At 39.8% G+C, this 27,429-nt stretch overlaps 2 protein-coding genes and 2 non-coding genes across 4 annotated transcripts in view; all 4 read left to right on the top strand.

The window, feature by feature from the left end:
• Window positions 1–6,168, top strand: nifk (nucleolar protein interacting with the FHA domain of MKI67). Its single transcript, XM_033613084.2, has 6 exons — window positions 1–230; window positions 2,459–2,587; window positions 3,052–3,160; window positions 3,476–3,687; window positions 4,944–5,006; window positions 5,261–6,168. Exons 1-6 carry the CDS (start codon window positions 111–113, stop codon window positions 5,465–5,467), a joined length of 840 nt encoding a protein of 279 aa, XP_033468975.1. The 5' UTR covers window positions 1–110; the 3' UTR covers window positions 5,468–6,168.
• On the top strand, window positions 2,779–2,908 carry LOC117251843 (small nucleolar RNA ACA64). The gene has a single exon (XR_004501270.1). It is a non-coding gene; the product is annotated as a small nucleolar RNA ACA64 (small nucleolar RNA).
• LOC117251844 (small nucleolar RNA ACA64) lies at window positions 5,042–5,172 on the top strand. The gene has a single exon (XR_004501271.1). It is a non-coding gene; the product is annotated as a small nucleolar RNA ACA64 (small nucleolar RNA).
• Window positions 6,169–8,013: 1,845 nt separating the features above from the next.
• The window catches only part of clasp1a (cytoplasmic linker associated protein 1a), a 122,852-nt gene continuing 103,436 nt past the window's right edge, over window positions 8,014–27,429 (top strand). The window contains exons 1-2 of the mRNA XM_078174279.1: window positions 8,014–8,170; window positions 11,638–12,371. Of these exons, the coding sequence (XP_078030405.1) occupies window positions 12,174–12,371 (198 nt within the window). The 5' untranslated portion in view covers window positions 8,014–8,170; window positions 11,638–12,173. The remainder of the gene's footprint in view (window positions 8,171–11,637; window positions 12,372–27,429) is intronic.

Genomic DNA, 27,429 nt, shown 5'->3' with positions numbered 1-27,429 from the left:
TGTTACCACATGGTTAACCGGATAAAGACACCAACGTGGTTCGTGTAGAGTTGACTAACAGTGGTGTGCGTTCTTGTACAACTTATGTCTGGTTTCCATAATTAATCGAAATGACTGAAAGTAAGGCAGAAGCGGCTCAGAGGCCCAAAGAGCTGCTGGCTCTGGACCCTAAACAAGAGTCCGAGTTCAAGAAGAAGGTGCAGGAGGCGAAGAAGAACAAATTCAGCACGGTGGGTCCTCATGTGTGACCGTGAAAAATCATGAATTCACAAAATAGGATGTGCTATTGCTCCGTTTACTTGAGAGTATCTTCTTATTTCCGACGGTAGCAGGTGTCACACCTTATTCCGTAACCCGTCGGATGTTGTGAGCTATTTAGCTTAAAATTTCAGCTGTGGTAAATGGCGCTTTTATACTATGGTCAAGTCATTTAACGTTACTGTTGTCGCTGTTTTAGATAGCATTAGGTATTTATCACATTAAAGGGGAACAACACCTAAATTAACAATTCATATGTTATTTCTGTGAAGAAGGAGAGTTCAGTCAGTATTAGTGAACATGAGCTACTCTGTTTAAAGGCCAGAAACCAGAGGAGGACGTCTCAAACTTGTGATGTCATCAGGTATGAAGTCTGGAGCTGCTCAACAGACAGTTAATTGTAGACTGGTTTTATGGACCCGCAGAATATTTGTTTTTTTCTTTTATTTATTTATTCATTTTCACAACTAAATGAGCGTTATTCTATAGAAGGGTTTTCAGTGCTGAAACAGAATATGTACCCATATTCAGTAGGGGTGGGAGAAAAAATATTGGTATTGGTGTAGTATCCCAATATTTTGCATTACAATAGTGTGTACATACATGGACGATTTTTATTTTATATAAATTATTATTTCAAATATAAAATTAACTTTTGGTAGCTTTCTTCATAAAAATTGGTTTTGCAGTCCATTAGAAACATTGTGCTGCACTAAAAATGACTAAAACCTGAATCTTGTCAGATAAAACAGATGTTGAGTTTATTTTTCTTTAGGGACATAATCTGCAGTTGTGAAAAGGTAGTAAATCGCAATAGATTGTAATATATATGTCATCGCTCTAGGCATTATATTATAAAATGTTTAAAAAATGCAATAATAGCTCCATTGTGACTTACGTACTGTGATAATATCGGGTTATGGGGCCTCTGGTGATTCCCACACTTAATATACATATACACACTCATATTCTACAGAACATTCCCCTGGCTGATGTCAGTGTCATCTGTAACATCTTTACCAGATCACCAGGACAACTTTGAGTTGTAGCACACTTTTTTTTTTCTTTTTGGGAGAGAATTGTTTATGTAGTATGTTTGAATCGCCTTAGACCACAGGAATAATATGAATTAATTTTAAAAAGTAGGCGTAGTTCCCCTTTTAAGCATCATCATGAAAAAGCTACTAACTAAAGTGGTGTCTCACAGTATATTGGTTTGACAGGGTTGCAAACTCTGATGCGTTTCCAAACAGAAACTGGCCATCAGGGTGTCTCAGGTCAAGAGATTTTCACAGTACGATGACTGTCTCAGAAAATATCATGGTTTCACAGTGTCACGGTGTAACAGAATTTATATCATCATCATTTAGAATGAAAGGAATAAAAACAGAAGGTTATTTTTGGTTGAACAAATGTTTTATTACTGTAACTGAAACTTGAAACAATTCTTGTAATGGAAATATGTGTAAAAAGTCTCCCCTTTTAAAATAGCTAAGGGAAGGGGGGGGATCTCATTGTATTTTTTTGTTTACAATATTGTAGATAGGCAAATGTACACAGTATAACAGCCATCAACATTTATATCACAGTATACCTTGAGACTGGGATATCGCTGCAACCCTACCCAGGTCTGTCTGCAAAGCTACCTGTTGTTCCCTTTTCCTTATTTTATTTTCCTCTTTACTGAGACAAGATGCTTTATTGGGCATTTAAAGGTAATTATACATTATATCAGATGTGTCATACAAAAAAATTTAACTATTATTGAACAATGATATCGCTTTATGAACCAGAATATGTTAAGTAAAGTAATGATAAAGAAACAAGTTATGATTGAAATTAAATATAATAAACATTTATATAAGGGGAATAGAATAGGCCTTTAGCAGGGATTTGGACTTGTCATTGTAGGAAAAGCACAGGTGCAACATTGTCAATGGCTCTGCTCTATTCAAGTGTCCCAGTAAGGACTGACAGCGAGTCAGCATGTAATATACCAGGAAACTGAAACTGAAGCAACGAAATGGAATTCAGCCTCAATTCATTTTATGTACACCCGTGACATCTTAGTCCAAATGTGCAATCATAAAAATATATGCATAACAGATTGCATATTGTACAAATGTTTATTTATCGTCTATGTAACCTTGTCCTCTTGTTTATTCTCTTTCCTCTTGTTTTTGTTTTGGTTTTTTTGCAGGGGGGGCATTTGACCCCTGGAGTGGTTTATGTCGGTCACCTGCCAAAGGGGCTGTTTGAACCTCAGCTAAAGTCTTACATGGAACAATTTGGGAAAGTCCTGAGGCTGCGGCTGGCCAGGAGTAAGAAGGTAGCATAGATGACAACTAAATATAAAATCACGTTTGAAATATCTAACTCTGCATAATTCACTTTCTATCCTGTACATTACAAACGAACAAAAACTTAGAATTTTTCTGTTTGCTGTATGAGATTTTAGATGACACAGATTTCCCATCAGTTTGACAGGACATTGTAGAAGTGTTACTGCAGAATTTTGGCTCGGACTGAAAATGGTTTCAGATGCCACAATGGTCTGAGATCAGATAACTGAGCCTAAAGTATTGTGGTACGTAAAGCTTATCACCTGCTCTTCTGTTGGCAGAGCGATAAAACCCATGTGCCCACAAAAGCACGAGAAAAACTAAAATAAGTGTAAAGCATTAAATGGAAATGCATTTAAAATGGAATTTAGATAGACCTAAATCAAATTAAGATGTGTGATTTGAGACTATTGAGATGTAATATCCATTTTTTTCTGTCTCATTGTCTCAGACAGGTGGAACCAAAGGCTTTGCGTTTGTAGAGTTTGACTGTGATGAAGTAGCCAAAATTGTTGCAGAAACCATGAACAATTACCTCATGGGAGAGAGACTCATCAAATGTGAGTATTGCTCATATGCAAGTCTGTTAGTTACCACCATGGCTCCTGCTGTCCTAAAGAGGATGATCAGGCCACCTGACACACACGCGGGTTTATCAGATATAAAATGATGTCCTAGATCTTGTAAATTCCATGAAATGTGGCTCATCTTGATTTCTAGTATTAGCTGAATTTTTAAGATCTGTTTACAGAAAGTATCACAGTAAAGATATTTTTTTTACATTTCGTGAGTTCATGATTTATATCCATTTACTCACTGTAAATGTGATTTGCTCCAAGATCATCAGCCCAATGTGGCTTCTTGCTCTTTCCCAGGTCACGTGATTCCTCCAGAGAAGGTGCATGAGAATCTGTTTGTTGGCTCTGAAAAGAAGTTTGCAAAACCCTCCCATCCTGCTGTACTCCGCTACAATAAGAAACGCACAGAGGAGCAGATCACCAAGTTGAAAGACAAACTCCTACGGAAAGAGGGGAAGCTTCGCAAGAGACTTGCAGCACATGGCATCGACTATGACTTCCCTGGATTTGTACGTATATTGACATTAAGATAGTAACTTTAAATGGCAGCTACTGTAGCTGCTGTGTATTTATATGAGCTAGAAAAGAGTCATCCCTGAAATTTTGGGAGAGCTGATACTTGTGCAAGCTAACAAAGCTAAAGGCCTGCACCTACCTGTCAGATAACAGGCTAAATCCACATCACTTTTCATCCTCTCCTTCAGTGCACGTTTGTGAAAGTAAAAGTCAACCCCAGAGTTACTCTTGTTTTGAAATGAGCTTTGTCGTTGTGTGTGTTGCTCATAATCTGTGGACAACAAAATGGGAAGAAAAAAAGACATTCTCTGTTTTTTAAGCCACAAGCACAAACTTGTTGTGTTACACACGCTCTCCCTCCCATCCACACCTCTCTGCTTTATTTAACTTTATTATAACAGTACTTAATTTAACTTTATTAAAGCAGTACTTCAATTAATTTAATTATAACAGTACTTTATTTAACTTAAGTTTAACTACTTTATTTACCTTTATTACAGCTTGATTTAACTTTATTAAAGAAATACTTTATTTAACTTAATTAAAACAGTACTTTAATTTGATTATAACAGTACTTTATTTAACTTAAGTGTAACTACTATATTTACCTTTATTACAGTACTTTATTTAACTTTATTAAAACAGTACATTATTTAATTTGATTATAACTACTTTGTTTAACTTTATTAAAACAATACTTTATTTAATTATAACAGTTCTTTATTTAACTTTAGTGTAACAGTACTTTATCAAACTATTAAAACAGTACTTAATTTATCTTTAGTGTAACAGTACTTTATATAACTTTATTACAGTACTTTATGTAAATTTATTTAAACAGGGCTTCATTTTACTTTATTATTATTATTATTATTATTATTATTATTATTAATTAATTATTTTAGGAATCTTCAGTAGTTTAGAGGAGATTTCAAAATTTCGAGATAGATATTGTGTATCGCTATGTAGCCTAAAAGTATTGTAATTTTATTTGTTGGCTATATAGCCTCGCCCCACGTTTGTATGATTATACATTGTTATTTAGGAAAATCCTGCATAGTGTACCTTTTTAATAATATAAGTGAAAGTCCTCAAAATCTAGAAATGTCATGTGATCCATTATAAGAGGCATACTCTTCCAATCAAATCATGGAGTTTTATAGGTTTACAGCATCACAGAGCTACTCCTCTAGTATCTATACTTTTGTTGGCATCATGTTAAACTTTAGTGCTCTCTTTGCATTTTCAGGCTGCCCAGGTTCCTCAGAAGAAAAAGTCATCCGATTCCATGGATGCATCTACATGTAGTGAAGTAAGGTCAACACTAATGTTATATTTAGCTTCGGCACATTCTGAAAATGGCCTCAGGTGTACCAGTGATCTGGGGTCAGATAACTGTGCCTATAGTACTGTGGTGCGTTAAGCTTATTGCGTGTGTCTTTTGGTGGCTGCGTGATAAAACCCATGTACCAACATACTGAATTATCTCAAGGGGAAATCAAAGCTGCATTGTTTGGTGCTAGGGGATAACTTAAACAGCTAATGTGCTCCTTTCTTCCATTTCAGGACACAACACCACTCTGCACCCCCTCTGTCCTAGAGAGGAGGAAGTCCATGGTTGTCGACGATGACGATGAAGATGATGAAATTATCATTAAGATGCCAGCTGCAGTGGAAGATGAAGAGCGCTCCTCAGAGGAAGACAGTGACAGTGAGGAGAAGAATGATTCAGAGAGTGAAGAACCCATTGCAGAGGACACAGAAGCACAGTGAAAGTCCTCACTGTTTTATTGTGGACTTGGTTCTCTTGCTGTCAGTGTACAGTTGCATACATCGTTTTTGAACTGTGTTCAGAAATTAGTGTCTTTCAGGATGTGGAAATCACATCACATTGTAGAAAGACACTCGTATGAAAGATACCACCATAATTGTGGGTACTACAGTAGTGAGCACCACAGATGGTGCTCGCAGAATCACATTGAGCCTGATTTATGGGCAACAGTTGTGCCGGGACTTCTTTGACAAAGACAGATGTGCATTTCAGTCTTGGAGCAGACCTCTTCCTTTACCACACAAGGCTGTTGTATTGATACAAAACAGCAGCATTTTTATTTTTGCTTTGTCTAAAAGTGTGGTTAAATTTGTACTATGTAAACCAGTGGCTCTTATCCTTCTTTGTGTCCAGGGCCCCCATTTAATAAAAAAGTTCTAGGGAGACCTCAATCTGAAAAGTTTTTGGTTGTTAGATATGATTAAGACCAAAATGTAATAGCTGTCAACTATAGTTGAGGATGTTACTGTGGAGGAAGTGAATCCTATAATCAGAAAAGACACTCTGTTGACTCTTACCCATGACGGGCTCACTTCGTTAGTGGAAAACAATTCCCCATTTTTCTGGAACTCCCTCAACGACCAGTTGTTGAGACCCACTGATGTAAATTATGATCTTTAAAAATAAATAATCTGAGAATGTGCTCTAGAGCAATCCTTTTGTTTTTGTTATTTTTCGGATTTACAAGCATTCCAAAAAAAGCATGGGCATAAACACCGGCAGTGCAGGAAGCCTTTTTTATAGAATAAAGTCTGAAATGTCTGCTGGGAAAAATGTTCATCACAATATGAAATTCTGCAATGATAACAACAGTTTTCATTTTTCCATAACCAAATTGAAAGTATTGCAGCTATGAACCTTGTTGAATTATATTAACATACATATTAATGCCTCACATTAATAAGGTAATAAAAATAGTAACTCATTATCACTAGAGACTGTAAAATAGGTGAATAATTGACATGAATATTCTTTGACCCTAAGGCCTGTTTACAAAGCACAGACTGGTTGTATTGTGGGTACAATTGTAGTGCCTGACACAGTGGCAATGTCATGTCTGATACTGTCATTTTGAAGAAGAGTGTACCACAAGGATCAGTTTTGGGCCCATTTTTTAATTTATGTTAATAGTATCTGATAAGTTTAAATTCTGCAAGTACCATTTGTATGCGGATCTGAAATTGCTTTTAAACTCAACCACAAAAAAAATTAGGGCTTTCTCTCCTGAGCAAACAAAGATTTCAATCGTTTCCGTCAATACTCCTGATGGTGTCTCCATTCAATCTGTCAAGTTAGAAGCACTTGGGAATTTGGTTGACAAAAGTTTAAATTTTAAACACCAATTGACCATCTCGCACACTGTGCTTTTTGTACAGCCTAAAATCCTGTTTTTCCATGTCAATAAGAAATGCTTATTCGCTGGCTCTTTGCTCACTCAGACTGATTTTGCTGATATTATTTACAGGTTTGTCTCACCATCCACCTTTTTTCAAAACTTGACCTTCTGTATCACTTAGACTGATCATTGTAGCTTGTGTACCACCTTACAGCATGGTAGGATAGTCGTGTATGTTCTGACACTGGTACTTTCAGACAGACGGGCCAGCCAGAAGAGCCAAGGGCCTCTACAAGCCAGACAGAACAGCTAGAACAGCCAAGGGCCACTATCCATCACAGGGGCCAGCCAGAAATGCTATGGGCAAAGGTGCAGGTGGTCAGATGTTTCACTAAAGTTACAATATTAATGTTTCAGTACATGTTACACTGAAAGAATAATGTTACAATGTATGCTACAATAAAGTAACAATGTTGAAATACATACATGTTTAGCCTTTGCAGTCAGCATTCATATTGATGTTTTATAAGTGTTTTTGATATGTAAAGTAGTTACTGTAGAATGCAACTGACCATTCTGCTGGCAATGTTGGGGACTGCTGATGACAGATTTTAAATAAGAATTTTGATGACTACAAAGGAAACTGCAAATTTGGTCAATAAATGGTAGATATTTTCCCACCGGTCACAACTGTGACCAACCATTTTTTGATGAATCTCAATGTGACCTCCAAGTTGAATTAAGGTTATATAGTGGGTTGTATTTGGGGCTCTGGGGTCCGCTTGTAAATTTGTTTTTTACACATAATTTAATGTATATTACCTATTTGATGTGCAGTTGCTGTGGACATGCGTTTGAATGGAGCCAGGACATACTTTCCCTGTTTCCAGTAATGCATCGCGCCATTTTTCTGGAAATCCTCATTTCTATCTTTCTGTATGCAACAGTTGCACAAAAATGTAAATACTCTATGCTTGAGTGAAAACCAACATAGCAATATAGACAAATCACAGACCCCATGCGTCCAGTAGATGTCGCCAGATGTCGACTTATAGCGTCCATGATACACACCGACAGGGTTTTTTTTTTGTATTGCCATGCGACAGTTTTCCAAGTGCCAACATCATCCCTGGATCGACTACGCATGCGCACGACGATCCCATTCTTGTCCTGCAGGCAGCATTCCGGGTGGAGAGTGTGAGTGAGAGAAAGAGAAAGACACAAGAGATTTGAGGCCGTACACTGTATATTTACAAAAAGAAACACGAGCTGTATGTCCAAACCAGCTGCGGCGTTAAAGCGGGATATGGTAAGTAGAAAAAAATACTGCTGTAGGTACACCTCCTCGCCTCCTTGTCACATTTTCTTCTCTTTGTGCTGCCTGTCTGAACTGACGTTTCATTGAAAGGAAGGGCTTCGCTGGAGGCTAGCTTTAGCTTTTATTCCCCACACACCTACTCTGTCTGGTACAGTAGAAAGGTTGGCCTGCTGTTTTAGGGAGAAGCAAAGAAAAGGAATGTTTCATGGCCACCGGGGTAAATTACAGGGGAGGCTTTTTGTTTCACGTTAGCAGTATGTAGTAGCTGTCAAGGCGCTCCTTCGTTTGGCACTGCTAGCAGTGATGGTCAGGCTCTGAGCTAGCCTGGGCTCAGCTAACGTTGTAAAAAAAAAAAAAAAAAAAGCAGAGAGGTGTGTGCATGGCGGACGTCAGGCAAATCTGTGTAACCAGCTTGTCAAAGGTGAGAGTAACGTTAGGTAGGTCTGATGTACATTGAACAAAGATGATAGGATGGTCAATTGTAAGCAATTTTAGGATGATTTAATCATAACAAGTCGAAATGTTAATGACATGTATTGCATTTTCTTTTCTTTTTTTTCATTGGAAGAACAATACAAAGCATACAAATCAAAGAGTGAACATGAAATGTTCCATTTTTCACAATTTTTCTTCTCCCCTTACCCTGCCTTCCTAAAAGAGAAACAGTAACAAAAATGAAAGCAATAACCATATCACACTAAGAACAGCAATCATAACAAGACTCAGCAGCAGTGACAAAGAAATAACGAATAAATAATCAGATAAAAATAACTCAAAAAAAGGAGGACGCTCAGTCGTCACAACCAGGCAAGGAGGTCAGAGATCCAGTATAGTTTAGGAGAGGTATCTAAGTCTTTTCAAAAGGTTTTAGGGAACCTATAAGGGAAAATCTAACTTTCTCCAGTCTGATAGACAGTAAAATATCTTTCACCACCTATTGTCGGTCGGTGGTTGAACAAACTTCCATTTAAGAAGCATAAGTCATCTTGCCAACAAGGTACTAAATGTAGGAACATGTTACATGCTTTTAGAATTATTGGACAGTAGAGGGACTCTGGACGAGAGAGGGCCAGAAATAATAGCAGTGTTATATGCAGTATTAAGGGTGTTGAAAATTTCAGACCAGAATGTAAAAAGCCTAGGGCAAAACCAGAACATGTGAGTGTGATCGGCTGGAGATTGCCGGCACCGGTTACATGAGTCTGTTAAATTAAGATAAATCTTGGAAAGCTGTGTCTTGGTGTAATGGACCTTGTTTACAATCTTCCATTGTAAGAGGCCACGCTTAGCACAGAAGGAGGAAGAGTGAACTAATTGCAAAATATGCTGCCATTGGTCATCAGGTAATACAGTTCTCAATTTCTGTTCCCACAAGCTTTGGGGTTCTTTGTTGGGTGTTAAATAGTAGAAACTATGATATGCTGTATATTAGAGATGATTTTTTAAAATTTGGGTCAACAGCCAATAAGGAATCAATAGGGGTTTCCTGTGGGGCAGCTAGGGAATTTAGGATTGGTATTCTGTAGAAAATGATTTATTTGGAAAAATTGGAACAAGTGTCACTAAGGAAGATCAGACTTTTATGAAAGTTCTGCAAAGGATAGAGAGACCCATGCTCAAATAGATCCTTAAAACGTAGTTATACCTCTGTAAAACCTAACCTAGAAGGTTGAGTCTGTGCAATAGGATAGAAATAATGGATTATTTAAGTGGATCTATTGCATTTTCACAACTTATGTTCAAAAGAGCTAATACAGTATTGCCAAAATGTATTACACTCTGACCAGAGTGTAAGAGTGTAATGCTTCTTCAGCATTTATACACTCTTTCACACTTTATTGTCCGTGCATACACAGTCATGTACAATGCACATGGACATGTGGCTATACACATGCACACAGTTCTGTTGTTTATACCCTGTATCTGTTTTATCTGCTTAGTTACTTAGTTTCTTTAACCAGAATTTAAAATCCTAACAAGGGACAGGGACTCCAAATTAGCCCCATACACACTGCATTACTTCTGGCTATGTAACAGTGTTTGTCTGTGTTGTCCTCAGCAAATAAACTAACAAATACATGAATTAAGCAACTGTTACCATAGGCAACCTGTAAAAAGGGAAAATTCTCACATTTTTTGTGGTCACCTTGTCATTGCACTAAAAAGGAGAAAATAGTTCACACATTATGGTACCAAAAAGGTTATAGTCAAGTGAATATGGCCAACATCTAGCTGCTTCAAGACCTGCAGGTTTGAGTTTCCCCTCCCAGAACAAAGGCCCATCTTCGACAGAAGTTGTTTAACAGTCCTTTCAAGTAGATAGACTTGTCACACAAAAAGCCTGGGGTTGTCTGAATGAAAGAAGCGTAGTCAGCATAAGATCCAGCAGCTTGGAACTGGAGCAAATAAACACCACCTTGTTGTTCTTGTGTCTTAATTTAATGGAATTCTCAGCCCCTGTATTTTTCACGACAGTAGTGGGCTGTCGGGTTGAGCATTTGAAGCTGTCAGAGATTTTGGGGGGGGGGGGTGTTTGGGTGGGGGAATTAATTCAGAGCCTTGATTTAAATGTCTGGTCATTTTGTTTTTGAATGATGATTTCCCTACCTGGTTTGATTATATTCTAGAGAGTAGATTTGTTGTTTCAGCAGCACTGACTATAAGTCATCACTGGCTGCTCATGTGTGGCTCAGCAACAGTAGCTTATTGAGGAACTGGGGATTTACATACACAATGGCCAAAAGTATTTGGACACCCTTGTGTTCTAGTAATATGTCTCATTCCATAACCGTGGGCATTATTCTGCTGCTAAAACAGGCTCAGCTCTTCTGATAAGAATTTACACAAGATTTTGGAACCTGGCTGCAGGGGATTTGCTCTCATTCAGCTCCAGGAGTATTGTGAGGTCAGCCACTGATGTTGGGAGGGCTCAAACAATTAGTCGATCCAGAGAAAAATAATCTATTTTGGTAATCGATTTGCATATGATTTATTAAAATAACGAAATCTGGTGTCAGCTTCCAAAATATTAGACTTAGCTGCTCTTCTGTGCTCAATGTAATAGTAAACTGAATCTCTGAGGTTTGAAATGTTGGTTGGACAAAACAAGGAATTTGAAGATATCACCATGAGCACAGTATACATTTTATGGACTTTTTTCTCTATTTTCTGTCATTTTAAGACAAATAATTAATTGCAAAAAATGACGGGTCACATTAATCTAAACTAATACTGTATGCTGTGGCATTAGGATTTTCTTTGAGTCCACATATTTTTGGTCATATAATGTGTAACAGAAGGGTGAGCATTTGTATTAGCTAAATCACTCTCTTTTTACTGTAAGGCAAGAAAAATACTAAAGTTCATTTAGTGTGATGCATTGTAATGCAACAGGAGGGATCACTAATGAAGAGATTTGATAATGAATTGACCGTCTGCTGTCCTTTCTGCTCCTTTAGGGCTCTCCAGGGCAGATCCCGGGACAAGACATGGAGCTCTAAGCTAGCCCTCTCCATCCATCTCCATTTGCTGCCTTGCACGCTGTTTGCCAAAACCACCTCCTCTACCCCTGCTGTAGCGGTTTGGCTCAGACTCCTATAAGAGAAGAAGAGGGAAAAAAAACCCAAGTGGGAGGGAGTAGTAAACTTTCCCCAGCTGCTGTCCAGACACACACATGCTGCATTGCTGCCATTCCCCAAGCCCTGCTCCATCCATCCCTAGGGCACAGCCACTAGCTTGCTAGCGAGCTAGCACTTGGCACAAAGACAAGGCCTGTCCTCGGGGATAAAAATACAAGCAGACTGTGTACATTTGCCTCTTTCTTTTTTCTCCCTTTTTCCGGGCCACCCAGCCCAAACACCCATTAACTGGGGCTCCTTTTGTTTAGCTGTCATACCCACTGCTTTGAGCAGTGGAGGATTACTAGTATCCGGTCAGTCAGTCATTCAGCCAGGCAGACTGAGGAAGCCAGAGGGGTTGGTTATCAGAGGCCAGGATGATGGAGCCCAGCATGGAGAACTGCCTGGCCCTGGTCCTGCAGAAGGACATGGGCCGTCGGCTGCAGGTGGGGCAGGAGATCATTGATTACATTTTGGACAAGGAGAAGTCCCACGACCTGGAGCAGGATCAGACAGCACTGGACAAAATGGTTGATGGCATCGCCAGCTCCTGGGTCAACTCCAGCAACTTCAAGGTAAACTCCAATGACAAAGCAGTGAACAATAGGGATTTCCTCACAACTGTAGCCGGTAGCTGGTAAAAAGGGATAGTTCGGAATTTTTGAGGTACTTGTCCATAGTTAGTGTATTACCCACATTAGATGTCAGTCGGCATGCCCCAGTTTGGAGACGCAGGCTGGAGTCTGATACGTAAGCTAAGGAATGTATTGCTGTAGGTGGGGTCACCAACAGAACACACTGTAGCTGCCTAAAAATGTCCCACAAAAAAAAAGCTGCATCAATTTAAGTATATGCTATTTTTAGAATATTTTTTACTGCTTTTCCTTACCGTCAGACAGTGATTTCTGACAGGGAACTAAAGCTGTTATATTATTCTGTTCAAAGCCAGACTCCTTTGAGAAAAACAGCGATTTAACATTGGGGAACACAGGTGCTGCTGGTCCACTCCTGCCTCGCTCACTTATTTTGTTTGTTTTATTTTGTGATTTTGGTGTTGAGAACAGTTAGTTCAGCAAAATCACACATGAACTCAAACTAACAAACTGATGGAGGCAGCTGTAGACCAGCAGCTCCTGTGTTCAGCAAGCCAAAATTACTGTTTTTGTCATTGGAGTCCGGTGGCTGTGATGAGAGCATAGATGGGTAACTAAAGTCGTTGACAGCTTCCCTGTAGGAGTGGGCTGTCTGACAGAAAGGTAAAGTGGTGAAAATACTCTCAATAAAGCATACACTTAAAGTGTTACAGATGTTTTTTAGGTGGGACTTTGTTTAGGTAGGAAAATACATTTTACTGCTGCCTCTGTCCCCAGCAGTACATCGCTCAGCTTCTGTGTCAGTACTCCTGTTGCTTCTCCAAACTGGGGGCATGCCAACAGACATCCACTGTAAGATATACACAGACTATGGGTAAGTACCTCATACACCCCACTTCAAAAGATCTGAAATATCCCTTTAAAGGCGCTGTATGTAAGAATGTGGCCAAAACGGTTACTGCGCTCAAATTCAAAATACTGCTGTGAGTCTTGTCCGCCCCCCCTCCCCTACATATTCGAGGTTGCTGGACAGCGGCACGCTGGAGACTGATTTGTTTGCCCACGGGCGGCTGCCGTGGCAGGGCTGCGTCGCCGCGTCCTTGATCTTCGGTTTTCCAGCGGACCATTCGAGCAAGTCCGGCTTCTCTGCTGCTAACGCTGCTGCCGGGATACAGCTGAGGAGGAGCTGGTTGCTCATGCTGGGACACTGCTAATGCTGCTTGCCGTGCTGCTGTAGCTCAGTCGTAACTGTAACTGATGCTGAGACTCTACTGACTGCGTGACTGGTAGACGGCGGTGGGTGGCACAACAGGCCAAAACACAAATTCAAAACATAAACATGATTTGTGGACCGCAAAAATTTTTTTTAGATGCAAATATTCTGGCCATACTGTTGTTGTCGGTGAGATCAGTATGTTATATGAACATTATTCCTTAGTCTCTGTGACATATTAGGATGATTTTACAACTATTTGCTTTAGATTTCTTACATATAGCTCCTTTAAGCCTTTACTATGACCAGATAGCTTTATGATTCTCCATTTGCATTCTGTTTTAGACAGTACATTACTGCACTCAGGAATCTCTGTTTACGCTTTTTGTCTTTAATCAACGACTCATTTTACGCCCACTGAAATTGTCTGTCAGTTGTGGACTGACTTGATGTAAAAGGCAGTATTGTGTTTAACAGCATGTTAGAAGTGTTGTTTTGCCTTTAGTTTATTAGGAAATGTCTGTGGCGGCTCATTCCACTGTGACATGCTTATGTTTGAGATAAAAGGTTCAGAGCAACTTAATGGTTTAAATCACTGATTCAAAAAGCTGTCAGTCACTGACTTATGGTCTGTTTTCAGATGCCTAAACATTGACGGCTTTTCTTACATGTACAATTGATACTACTGGCCTTTGAATCAAATAGAGTAACTTGTAAACATCTAAGCTACAGTGTAAAACTGTTGCAGAGTTCTGTGTTTCTTTTCTGTGTTTAGACTGTACTTCCACGTCATTGTACTGCCATATAATGGCCTTCTGGTTTGTGGAAGGAAGAATTTCCAGTTTTTCTGACTGTTTACTGTGCAATAACGCAAAATGTTTTCAGGCAGGCAGAGGCACATAACATCATTGTTTCCCTTCACTATAGATCTGGCTCACATTCTTCTTCTGTGATTGATAGTGCTTTATTTTGAAGTTTAATCTAGGGCAGAATTTTTATCTAACCCTGAATTGTGATTCCATCAGCAGTTCTTTCAGTGCCCAACCACAGGTTGCTTTCTCTGCCATAACTGTTAGAACACATTGTTTACTAAAGCTCTGATTTCATGTCGGGATATGCTGCTTTTGCTCCACTAGGGCCTAAAAATGTCAGGGATATCTGCCTGAACAAAGCCAAGCCTGCCCCCAATGCCCTACATACTGTGTAGCTCATTTAGGACAGGGAAGGCTTTTCTCTCTGTCTCTGCAGTCTTAATGCTGTGATGCCATGTTGTGCATGGTAGTTTTTGTGTGCTTCAAGTGACCATGTGTGTGGCATTGCTGTGTTTTAGCTCCCAGAAGTCTGGCACATGCCTGAGAAATATGGTGATGAGAGACTATGGAGAGTTTAAAATGAGAGTTTAGGAGAAGGAACAAGAGAGGCTTAATTGGATCTGGCCTGGTTATAACTCAAGATAGTGCAAGACTCCAGCTGGCAGATATTGGGCGTCGCAAGGAGGAGTCAATAATTGCAGTAGCAGATAAAGCTCCCTACATTGTGCCAAACTAAAATTTGGCCTTGATCTACTCTTTAGAATTAAAAATTCTCTTAAAAAAATGCATCAATCGTTTTTCCTATTGTAAGCCCTGCTTAACCTCTTCCACTCCGCGGGACCCCACCATCCTTGGCTGACATTACTGTCTTTCAGAGCTGAAGCCGGCTTAGTTTTAAAGCCAGAGAGAGGACTTAATAATGTTCCAAAGCTATATTTTGGCATGGCCATTTTCACTGGGGTCTCCTGACCTCTCACCTCAAGGTATCTGTATGGAAATGGGGTCTATGGGTATCCATAGCCCTTTTTGAATAGGAATTGCGCAAATTTTGCAGGAAAGCCCCATCAGCCTTCTTTCAGCATTGGCAGTATGAAAACAAAATCGGGGAGTGCAGCAAAATGCCGCCTGCCTACTTTTGTTCATACCAAATGTGCCTTTTTCGGGCCAATGGGGGGTGTGAGCAAGTAACAAAACGTGTAGCTCAGCATGTGACGTAAACAGTGACGTACTCCGAGGGAACCTGCGACTGGTCAGTCCTTCGGCGATTCTCTCATAAGTTGGCGTGTCCTTCACCATTCCCGTCATATGACGGTTAATGGCCTCTTCGTTTGCGAGGCCAAGGAGGGTGCGCAATTCCTTGTCTCCCCAGTTGCTCATCTTTACAGTGTCTTTCAGGTTTGCGTTTCCCTCTTGCTACTAGACCAAAACCAAAAAGGTTCCGCCAATATGTTTACCCCTACGCAGCGGAAAATTGGGCACCTCGGATCAACTCGCCAATCCGGCTCTGTGTATCTAAATGCTCGCAGCTTGCCTACAAAATGGCCCAACATTCGCCGAAAATCTGGCAGTGTAAAAGGGGCCCATGAGTCTTCCCTTTACAGACATGCCCACTAAATGCTAAAACCATGCAGTTTTGGGCAAAATCCATGCCATTTTTCTCATGCTATTTTCAGATTGTTTTTTAATATTTCTGCATACTGGGGTCCCTTCACAGTCTTAGAATCACATGAATTGGATATGACTGGAAAGCTGAGACCAATTTTATTTTCCAGTGATGATGGTAGCTCCCATAGTAGCCCTATATTGAAGGTAAACAGTTTCCAGAACAGAAATGCTTGCTATGCATTTGCCTGAAAATGCAGTTCTTAAAAAATGTCTAGATATCAAAAGTTTTGATACCAAATTACAGCATGGATTTTTCTATGGTGTTCCACAAGGTCTTATTGTCTTAATGTGGTATTTTGGAGTTTAAATGATGCATGGTTAGTGTGTTTTTTGTATGTGTTTTCTGGATGCTATAATGCCTGTGGAGGTTTTAGTGAGTCAGTATTTTAACTTGTTAAAAGCAGGCAATGGTGTTTCTTTTTCTTGAGGTGTGACAGGGCTGCTAGACAAACACGTTTCTACTTTTTTTAGGGGCACTTTCTGTGTTGTTAGTTAGCCCAACAGAGGCAGTATCCTCAGCACAGGCCCAACTGATCACTTGGCAACTAATGTGGAAACTATTTAGTTTGAGAGAAAGAGAGAGAGAGAGAGGGTGATGGATTCATTCGCCATAAATGGTGCTTTAGGCGGATGCCTCTAATACCAAGCAACTGTTTAAAGAAAGAGCTTTACACTCTCCTAACCTAAACTTCAGTGTACCATTCATTTTTTTTTGCTGCACATAGCTTTTGTGTTTAGATAACAAAGATTCGACTGTGCTGTGCTGTACTGCTGTGCTGGTTAGCTGACAAGACAAGTGTGGGTAAAAACTCTCTTCACAGAGGAGCAGAATCACTCAGTGTACTCTTCCTTGTGACTGGAAAGGGTTTCACAACATTGTGAGGCTAACAATACAATTTAGTTTGTGTCCATAATAAGATAGAGCAAAAAGTATTTTATTTTTCCTTGAACAAAATTGAGCTGTTTCTACAGCAACACTGGTACTGTGTCAGCTGTTATTTAAACATAATGAAAGGCTGCAACAAGTTACTGAAAGAGGAAAAATACTACATATGCCCAATTTTTACAGTCTCAAGCATGATTGTGTAGTAGGGCTGCCATGATTAGTCGACTAATCGATGACTAATCGACTATTAAAATAATCGGTGACTATTTTAGTAGTCGACTAATCGGTTTGAGTCATTTTTCACAGAAAAGTACTATAAAAGTACCCCAAAATACTCTTACTGCAGCTTCTTACATTCAGATATTGGCAGCTTTACACACTCTCCCGTGACAGTGAACTAAAACCCTTTGGCGTGAGTACGAAACAAGACATAAGATGACGTAATTTTGGGGTTTGGGTGAGACAGACATTTTTCAACATTTTAACACATTTTTCGATAAAATGATTAGTCGACTAATCGAAGAAATAATCAACAGATTAGTCGACAATGAAAATAATCGTTAGTGGCAGCCCTAGTGTGTAGTAGTGTGGACATTTTGCATTTTCAGTTTGTTATATTGATGTTTCAGGAAGTTTCAGGCTGTGGTTACTTAAGCACGACAGTGTGTTTGCATGTGTTAACTTACAGTAAACTTAAAAGAACTTTTGTTTGATTTATCTCAGGTGCGCTTACTGACACAGGACCTGTTCCTAAGTTGTAATGTTGTAATCTAATATACAGGATAATAAGAACAGGCGATTTAAGTCCTTATGTGGCAGACTTGGTATTCCACTGTAACCTGCCGTGTAGCACATTATTCATGCGTCTCAGGGACTTGAAAATAAAGAAGCCTTCTTGTCTAACGTTGGTAACATAATTGAAAATGTTAATACATACCACAGTAGATTTGTTCACATCCAGAAAATCAAATCTTACAGGTAATTCTGAATCTAGGGAAGAATTTGTTGAATATCCAGGTTAATATGTCACAGAAATGACAGTACAGAAGTCCTATAAAACAAGTGCCTTTGTAAGTCATCCAGCCTATAATGTGCTACCACTTCACCATCTCCTCCCTAAAGGTCCCAATACATACAAATTAAACTGAGCACAGTTGTATCTGTGTGTTGTTATCAGCAGTGTCTTTGAAATGCCACTATTAAAGGATCAGAAAGCATGGACATCAGTGATTGCTGTTGCCAGGCTATTCTTACTATTTCTAAATAGAGCAATTCAATGATTCATGCATATGCAATCTCAAATGAAGAGAGTCATGTGTGCGGTAGATGGACACCTCTTGTTGCAGTTGTCATTTTCCAGAGTGATTTCCATCTGTCCCATCCATGTCAGGGTGTGTCCAGTCAGCAGCCACATCCCAGCTGTGGTTTCAGCTGCTAATTCAGCTCGAAATTCGTCTGCATACACCTAATGATTGGCTAATGCAGAGGTGTGGTCCTGTTACGGAAGCGTGAGTGGGTGAGGGGTGGTGTGTTTGTCAAAAGCACACAGAATTCACTGTGATGGTAATCTGCAGTCTGTTGATGAGGTTGAATTAAGTCTGGTAGGTGTGTCTCTGGGCTATTTGTGCATACTGTATGCGCAACCCTGCTTAACGTGTGAACTGTTCCCAGTCTGCTCCGTAAGTTGTAGTTCATCCTGTACTGTGCCATGCAGAGACCACGCCCACCTCAGAATTCACACCCCGCAGTACCCCATGAGCTCATGTGTGATCACACTCAGCACGCTGCTGAGTCTTTTTCTCAATTCAAGGTGCATTTCTGTCCATTTCTTTTTATGCGCATTTCCAATTTGCGCATAAAAAAAGCCCGAGTGGCAACACCAAAAATTCAAAACATCTTGAAATATTACAAAAAAACTTGTCGGTGAAGATTATCAGTCATCCAGGTCATGGTAATCGTAAGTGCTATATCGCAGGCAACTGGACTTGCTTGCGTTTCTTGAAGGCGTTTTGCCTCTCACCCAAGGAGCTTCTTCAGTTCTAAATGACTGGTATGAAGTTGCAGGCTATAAACCCTGTGTGGGTGGGAACGCTTGCAGAGTCGTAGGGACCCCTTACGACTCTGCAAGCGTTCCCACCCAGACAAAAAAAGTTGGCTTAAAACCACAATACACAAGGTGGAATTTGTTTTTCACTCCCCTTCTCATCACTCTTTTCTACACCTTTCTCGCCTACAGGAGACCAGTTAGGTTCTTGTTGGTAACCATCCATCATGTCACTTCTCTTTTCCATCATTTTTATCTCTCTCTGGGCCTGGGAGCTGAACTGGTTTACTGACTAAATCAATGAAGGCTGGTGGGACCGGTTTCCGGGTTGACGAGCCTTGAAGTGATCGCTCAGACAACCTGGTGCCACCTGACTGTAATGTCATTCAGCCATGTCTTTGTGGAGTGGCTTACAGAGCACTAACATAATACGGACACAAATTGTGTTTCACATCCTCAGTAGTTAGGGTGGGCCCCAGTGCATGCTACAGTATTATGACAGGCTGTAGTGCCAGATTTTGCATTAAAGGAGCTACTGTATATTTTATAGTATTGTCTCATGATCAAATACAGACTTGATGTTAGAGAGCATCAACATAAATATTACCTAGCAACCATCACTGCAAATCTGTGTATAACAAAAATACCAAATATAATGAGAAAGTATTCATTAAATTGACTTTTTTTAAATAGTTTTATAGTTTTTATAATTTCTATAAAATGAACAAGTTTGATTTAGATTGCTACTGACTATGGCACAAAAGAAAAAAAGAAACATTGATGGATATAGGTTTGCCTTCTCGAGGGCATATATAGGAGATGACAGCATTTGTAGTTTAATGTGAGTTCTTCTTTGAACACAAGCATTTGTCTGAGGTGGAAGTTGAATCACTTGCAAGGGCCCGTTCTCTCCTCTAGAGAGAGTGGGCCTGCTAACAACTCTATCTACCTGCACTGTCTATATTTATGCCCCTGCACAGCCTACAAGAGGTCTGCATCATTGAAGTGCTAAAATACTAGCTAAAAATTTAGCTCTAGATGTGTATTTCTACCTCTGGTCCTGTTGACCAACTAGACATTTCTATTCATTCTACTTGGTAACTAATAAGTACCAGGCCTGCACTGTACTGTTCAGTTTCTCCCTTAGTTTCAGATCCACAGATGGCTAGGAACCAAACATGACCGCCCCTGCTTCTTATGCACTATGCCGAGCTTCTGCTGGGGTTTCAGTCAGTTCAGCTATAAGTGTTTGTGAAATGTGTTCCAGCTTGTGTTTCTCAGATTCAGGGGACAGGACTGGTGCTGTCTTTGGGGAGCCATTTAGTGTTTGGTCCCTCGGTTTGTTCTCTGGTATGGGGAGGCTGTTTCTCTACTGCTCTTTACTGTTTACTCTTTGGCTTTTGGTAATGCTGTTTCTTCTTACTTCGTTCAACACTCTCTAAGAACTAAAGGTTTTTGTGTGTATCATAACAACGACTTCCTTCATTGTATATTATATAAGAAGTGTTGTACTGCAGACTAAGTGGACCTAGCACAAGACCAAAGCATTGTCTTTGTTCATCATAAACAAATCTCAGTTGTCAAATTGTAGCAATGAGTTCTGTGTGATGCTCTTACCTCAGGCTTCTGTAACTGAATCATGGTGGTGTAGTGCGGTGTGGTACAGCTCAAGGGTGCAGCTCAATGACATCACTTTGAAGTTCTACTCATAAAATGCTGTTTGTGTTTCCCTGCAGGGGAATATGATGTCTCAACAGTATATAATACAGCGAATTATGTGGCCTATTAAGACAAGAGAGCCATTTCCCTCTGGTGACATTTGAAGTGCCTACCTTGGTTGACTTTGATTTAAGTATACTAGCCAGACATCAGCAGACCAAATCATAAATGCGAGATAGTCTTGTACCTCTCAGTTCATTTTGATCTCCAAGGGGTGTTATCAACAACCATAGACCAAGGGCTGCATGATTATGGCCAAAATGATAACCACAATTGTTTTAATCAGTACTGAGATCACAATTATTTGTTAGGATTATTCATTGATTTTAGGGACAGAATGTTTTTATTGCACTTTCAATTAGATACATTAGCAGGTGTTTGCATAAAAGAACGCTTAAAATGAGGTTCTTCTTCACCTGAACTCAGTGCATCTGCTAGAAGCTTTTCACAGTAAGATAACTGTCTCAGAAAATATTGTGGTTTCACGGTATCACGGTCTTACAGAATTATTATTACCAGTCAGAATGACCCTTAAAGAAATTAAAAGGGAACAGTTATTTTTGGTAGAAGGTTTTATTACTATATTTGGAACTTGAAGCCATTTTAATGGAAGTATGTTTAAAAAGTCTCTCTTTTGAAAATAGCTCAAATAAAGTTGTGATTTTCTGTCCAGTTGCTTTTTTTTCCCTTTCAATATCATAGATAGACAAATGTACATGGTACGATAGCCATCAATTTTGATATCACAGTATACCTTGAAACCAGTATACTGTTGCAACCCTACCAAAAACAATATATAAATAAAAGCGTGTCCAAAATATAAGCTATTTAAAATAACCAACCAGAAAAATTGGACATATCTTTGGGCAAATAGAATGCTATTGCATTTCTCATTTCAGTTGGTCTTTGCTAGCTGGATGGATACATATCCACTGCTGTTTTTTTCTTGGCCTTCATGCATTCATCGCACCACAGATGTGCAGGTTTTTTTCAGGTGGTTTAACAAGTTAGTTGTAGATTTGCATCATAGACATGTGGTATGCACTCTGCATATGATTGTTACTCTCCGAAATGCTCAATACTTCCATGTGAACATTCAGGAATGTTTTATGAAGGCAGACAGTTGTATAGGCAGGCTATTAGTTTAGGAAGCGATTGATTTGATATACAGCAGAGTTTTTTTTATGAGTGGAGCAGACTTTTTTTTAAAGATATTTGGGGGATTTTTGCCTTTATTTCACAGGACAGATATGCTATGAAAGGGGAGAGAGTGGGAGAAAGGCATGCAGCACAGGGCATGGAACGAAACCCTAGTCAGACTTGATTAGAAAGAATAAAGTTTGGTCCAACAAAGCTTCTCTTACTAGACACAGAGCAGTCTCCTGAAGACCTCCAGTCCATTTGCTATATTTGAATAGGCCATGGGTTTCAATCAGCAAAATGATCCAGAAGTTAGTAAACCTGTAGAAATCACAGAGACTGCCTGCTATCCTGTCTGTCTCTGTCTGTGTTTGTCTGTCTCTCCCTCATGGACTCACTTGATCAATAGCATTTCTCTTTCATTTGCTGCTTCAGGGCATTGTGGAGGAGGAAATAGAGTGCGCGTATGTCTGAAGTCAGTTTGAATGACAGCGGCAAACCCACAGAGGAGCCTCTGTAACCTTTGTCTAAAGCCTGTGCTAATACTTTGGATCAATCAACCTTGGACAGCTCAGTGTGCGCACACACAAACAAACACGTACTCTAAGTTTTTATGGAAACCTCGGTCTGGCGAATTTAGTGGAAACCTTTGAAAGTGATATATTTCACACTTTCTGTGTGTGTTTACAGTGTGAGCCCATGTGCACCGAGTATGCCTTTGCACCAGGTAAACCTAAAAGTTCATTTCCCCAGTGAGCCGGTCATCTCAGCTTGAAGGGGGACTTTGGAGCCTTGGCACAGCTCCACGTTAAATGTTAATCCTAAACCATGTTAACTTTGTGAAGCCTTGAAGAGCAGAGATTTGTGCAGAGCTCAGATGAAAAGCTGCAGCACACAGCGCTCTGCTGTACTGATGATGGAAAGCCTTCAAGATGATGCAGAGCTTTTATGTTCTGCCCCTGCTATGACATTTGACTGATTTACAAAACACAAAAGGTGTGTGTGTGTGTGTGTGTGTGTGTGTGTGTGTGTAGTATGGGGGGTGGGGTTGGTTACGTGAGGCTATATGGGTAAAGTGTAAAGTCAGGAAGTTTCTGTGTGTGCGATGCAGTGTGTTATGAATGAAGCAGCCACTGTTGCACGTTTTGTGAGTTGTGGGGGATTTGCTGTCGTGCTGTCGTGCTGTCGTGCGATTGTGGTCATGTAGAGCTGTGATATACTGATATAATATTAATACTGTTTGTAAAATGAAACTAGATCATCAAGGAAAAGTAAAAATACAGTTGTTGGTGTTTACCAGACTGTTCTAGCTGATTCAGATGAATAATGCTGTTTGGTCATCATATCCACAATTTACTACTGACTATGAAAGTTCTCTGTTGTGTGTATATGTGATGAGAGCACCATTAGTCATATTGTCAAATTGTTAATAGTAAGATATTTGGTAAAAAAAAAACAAAACACTGTGCCTTTTAATTTCCGATAATATCTCTGAGCTCTGTGTGTGTGTAGTGTGTTAGGGAGCACATGGTTTAAGTCTGGATTAAATGGGAAGAATTAGGCCTTTCTATGATATCTGCTGGCGTTGTTACACTGTTGTAATTGGGTTAAGCTGCAACATTTAAGATAGGTCAGCACAACATTGTATCGCAGCCATTTTAGTGTCGGTAAACTTTGTTTAAGGGATACTTCGCCATCAGCTTTGTATCCAAAAAATGTGGGTAGTATGTGTGAATGAACTGTGGTAAACTGCCCTCCATCTGACCAGTGCCTCGATATCACTGCTCACCTCCCAGTGAGATTGGCTGGTTTTGTTGGCTCTCAGGCTGTTCCTTAAAGTACAGGCTTTACTTCCACATTTTCATACTGTCCGCCACCCATGCTGCCACCGCGTACTGAAAGAATATAGAAGCCGATGAAGAGACAGACCCGCCCCTCTCTCTCAAACTTGGACAGAATTCTGATAAAATGGTAAAACTAGGCAGTGTTGATCAAATACATATCAATATTATATTACGGTATTACCTATTTCTCACCTACAGTGTTTTTAGAAATATATTTTAGAGCCGTCTTTAGCTGAATAGCAGAGTTTGTGAACAGGAAGTGGGCACCAAAGTGTTTTCCGCGATGTGAAAATGGAGGCCAAAAAACTGAGATCAAATGGTAAAACTAGGCAGCACTGATTAGATATAAACCAAGATTATGTTACTGTGTTGCCTATGCCTCAGATGTTTTCAGAAACATACTTTAGCAAACTATTTAACTGCAGTAAGAGATCATTTCTTGCCAGCCGACTGCAATTGTTTCAAACGGACGTGTTCGCATTACGTCACCCATGAATGGGAGTGTGTATTGGCCTGGTGTGGCACAGTGCATTCTGGTAGTTGTAGGGTTTTCTCCTACAGAAAAAGCATCCTTTTTCTCTCTTTTCTCTGATTACGTGGCGCCAAATTCAGAAGTGTTTGCTTCTTCTACTACCTATCTCTATTAAAAGGCCATCTTTAGGGATGCACAATAATATCGGCATGTCATCGGCTGAAATTGGCTTTAAAATGAAATACCAAAATCGGCCAACATTCTGATAATATTGGTACGTCATCAGAATTGGCCAACATGCTTTTTCTAATTTTGCATAATGAGTGGGTATTATATACATTGAAAAGTATTGTATTTAATGTCTCAATCTGCTCGTGGGCCATCGCTATAAAAGCATGCATGTATAATATGATGTTAATTCCACTACAGAAGAGACTTGATGATCACTAAAATTAGGTGAGAGCAAAAGTGGATATATCGATATTGGTATTGGTTATCAGTCAAATGAGTTGTTACATATCAGTATGAGATACTGGAAAAAAGTCCAATATCCTGCATCCCTCGCCATCTTTCCAGCCATAAAATACTTCTTTAACAGAGTTTACAGAGATACACTTTTACGTAATCTTGCCTGTGGAACACGATGACATTGTCAATGTTTTCATCAAGCCATTGCCAAAGGCTAAGCATACTGTATAGCCCAGTGATGGGGGCCATAAATTGAGGGTAGTGGGTGGCCTGCTGACCATTTTTTAATCCCCAATAAAGAGATTGATTCACACTTTATTTGTGTACTGTGAATGTCAATAATATGTGTATTGAAAAGCATCAAAATAGAGCTTGTTCATTAAAAAAAAAAAAGTGCCAGTGGAGACTCCCCTGGGGATCCCCTGACAGAGGTCCTGGCTAAGCCATCAATGTCCTTAAATCCCAGAGGCGGCCCTGCGTACACCTGACCTATGTAGGGCTGCTGTTACTGTGAGTTGCCTCTTGGCAAAGATAAGTGAGGACAATAGACTGCAAAAAATATGGATGTTGCTACCATCACCCATTTGTGGACTCTAATTTGAAGCCTTGAGTTTGGCATTTGAGCAAGAGGGTGAAGCTGTGGAGGAGCAAGGGGTGGATCTGACTGAGAAGGTGAGGACACTATCAGCAGACAGCCTGTCCCTCAAAACAGCCCGCCCTTAATTATGCAGAACTGTAATAATAATAATAATAATAATAATAATAATAATAATAATAAATTTCATTTTTTAAGACACTTAACATTTTTTTAAAAATCATAAAATAGATCTAAGTCATAAGTTTTTAGCATGGACATGAATGCTGGGAGGTATGTGCAGATACGGATGGGTTTGGGGAATGAGTTCCAGAGGGATGGGGCAGGGATGGAGAAGGCCCTGTCCCCCCAGGTTCGGTGCTTGAGTTCGGCATTTGGGTGAGAGGGTGTAAGCCTTAATAAAATGTAAGCAGTTGAGTTGTAAAAAAATTAATTCTCCGTACAGTTGTCATAAAGGGGGAAATATGCTGTAAAAACCAAAACTCTTTTTTGTATCAGGCTGTAAACATGTTTACATCTGCTGGAAAGTTTAGAAATTTTAACATGGGGGTCTGTGGGGATTGACTCACCTCTGGAGCCAGCCCCAAGTGGCCATTTGAAGAATTGTAGTTTTTGGCACTTTGTGTTGACTTTATTTTTCAGCCCAGGTAGTTGCTGCTTGGTGAGAACAACTTACATTGAAAGGTTGAAAACAGGCATCTCAGTGAAACATGGACAGATGTATTTGCCACCTCATAGCAATCCTAAACCACTGTGTTTAATTTAATTTTTCAAAAATTGCTATATGCAAGGTTGCAGTATCAGGCGCCATCATGAGTCAAAATATGCTAGCTTCAGTACAGCATTCCAGCCTGATGGCAAGTTAAGTTAAGTTGAAAGGTAGCCTAAGTTAATTTGAAAATAAAGAATTTCAAAGAAAGATGAGTTATGCAAATGTTTTATGTTTATTCATTTTATTATTTCTGATAAATGTTACTGTTTGTTTATTAATTGGCCTCTGGCCTCCTGCCACTTTGTAAAAGTGGCCCCTGGGAAAAGCAAGTTGAGTATCCTTGATATATCCCTGACATCTAGGGTTTTAGGTCTGGAGCCTGTTCAGCATTCTTTGGGTGAGAAGTTGGGCACACCTGTCACACCAGAGCCAAAACATATAGTAAATCTGAATGAATATTTTTCATGAAAGTGTCATGAATATGCCTAAATGTGATCAGCCCACGTGGGTTTACAAGACAGTACTTACTGTACATTGGTTACAGAGGCAAGAGAGAGCCAAAAAAGAAAGCTGGTATATGGCATTGTATATGTCAAAAACATATCACATATAAACTTAACAAATTAAACATACAGTGCTGTCATACGTTGATTAAAAACAAACACACTTGACACCTTCAGGTAACTCAGAGTTTACAGTTGAACTAACTGGCAGGTATCTAGATTGTGTGAGCAACCAGAAGCTTCTGAGGGAAACCCACACAGACTGGGGTATAACATACAAACTATAGTTAAGATAAGATACACCTTTATTGATCCCTTAATATTTCAACTCATAGTAAGAATGACAAGGTTGTGACTTGTACAATTGTACAATATCTCATATTGCATGGTTGAAATCTCTTTTTAAACTGATGATGTTATAGCCAGTTAGCTGTGTGGTGTGTATCGAACCTCCCTGACTATGGCGTGTGTGCTGTGCAGGGCTGCAAGAACAGAGTTACAGAGTATTAGCTGTACATGTTTGTGTGTGTGTGTGTGTGTGTCCACCGACAGCGGAGCCAGCTTGGCAACAGGGCTGCGCCATGATGTAAATGACGCAGCAATGGATAGAGGAGGAGGAGGAGTAGAGGGTCCAGAGAAAGTGCAGAGAGTGTAGTGATGGACCTCTTGCTGAGGCTTGTGTAGTCGGTGTTAGAGCACCAAGCACTTGGATCTATACCAACTGGTCCTTCTGTTTTCTGTTCTATTGTCTCTTCTTTCTTTCTGTCTGTCCTCTTTTTTTTAATGATCTGTCTCTGTAGCTTTTCTCACTCATCCACCCCACCCCCCACCCCCACGCAGGCCTCTGCTCTCCCTTTCCTCTACTCACTCTCTATATTTTTCCTCCACATCCTGCCCTATTTTTAACCCTGTGAAACCTCCCACCTCTTTTGTTATCTCTCTCACTGAATTCAATTTCTGCTTCCAT

Source organism: Epinephelus lanceolatus, chromosome 14 (genome assembly GCF_041903045.1).
Source record: "Epinephelus lanceolatus isolate andai-2023 chromosome 14, ASM4190304v1, whole genome shotgun sequence".
Lineage (NCBI taxonomy): Eukaryota > Metazoa > Chordata > Actinopteri > Perciformes > Serranidae > Epinephelus > Epinephelus lanceolatus.
Note: the sequence above shows the minus strand (reverse complement) of the source record. Positions and strands in the feature narration are given on the sequence as shown.

Coding starts and splice junctions, on each gene's coding strand:
- nifk (XM_033613084.2), top strand. CDS start 111: ATGACTGAAAGTAAGGCAGAAGCGGCTCAGAGGCCCAAAGAGCTGCTG. Junction 2,588..3,051: donor GGCTGGCCAGGAGTAAGAAG/GTAGCATAGATG, acceptor TCATTGTCTCAG/ACAGGTGGAACCAAAGGCTT. Junction 3,161..3,475: donor GGGAGAGAGACTCATCAAAT/GTGAGTATTGCT, acceptor GCTCTTTCCCAG/GTCACGTGATTCCTCCAGAG.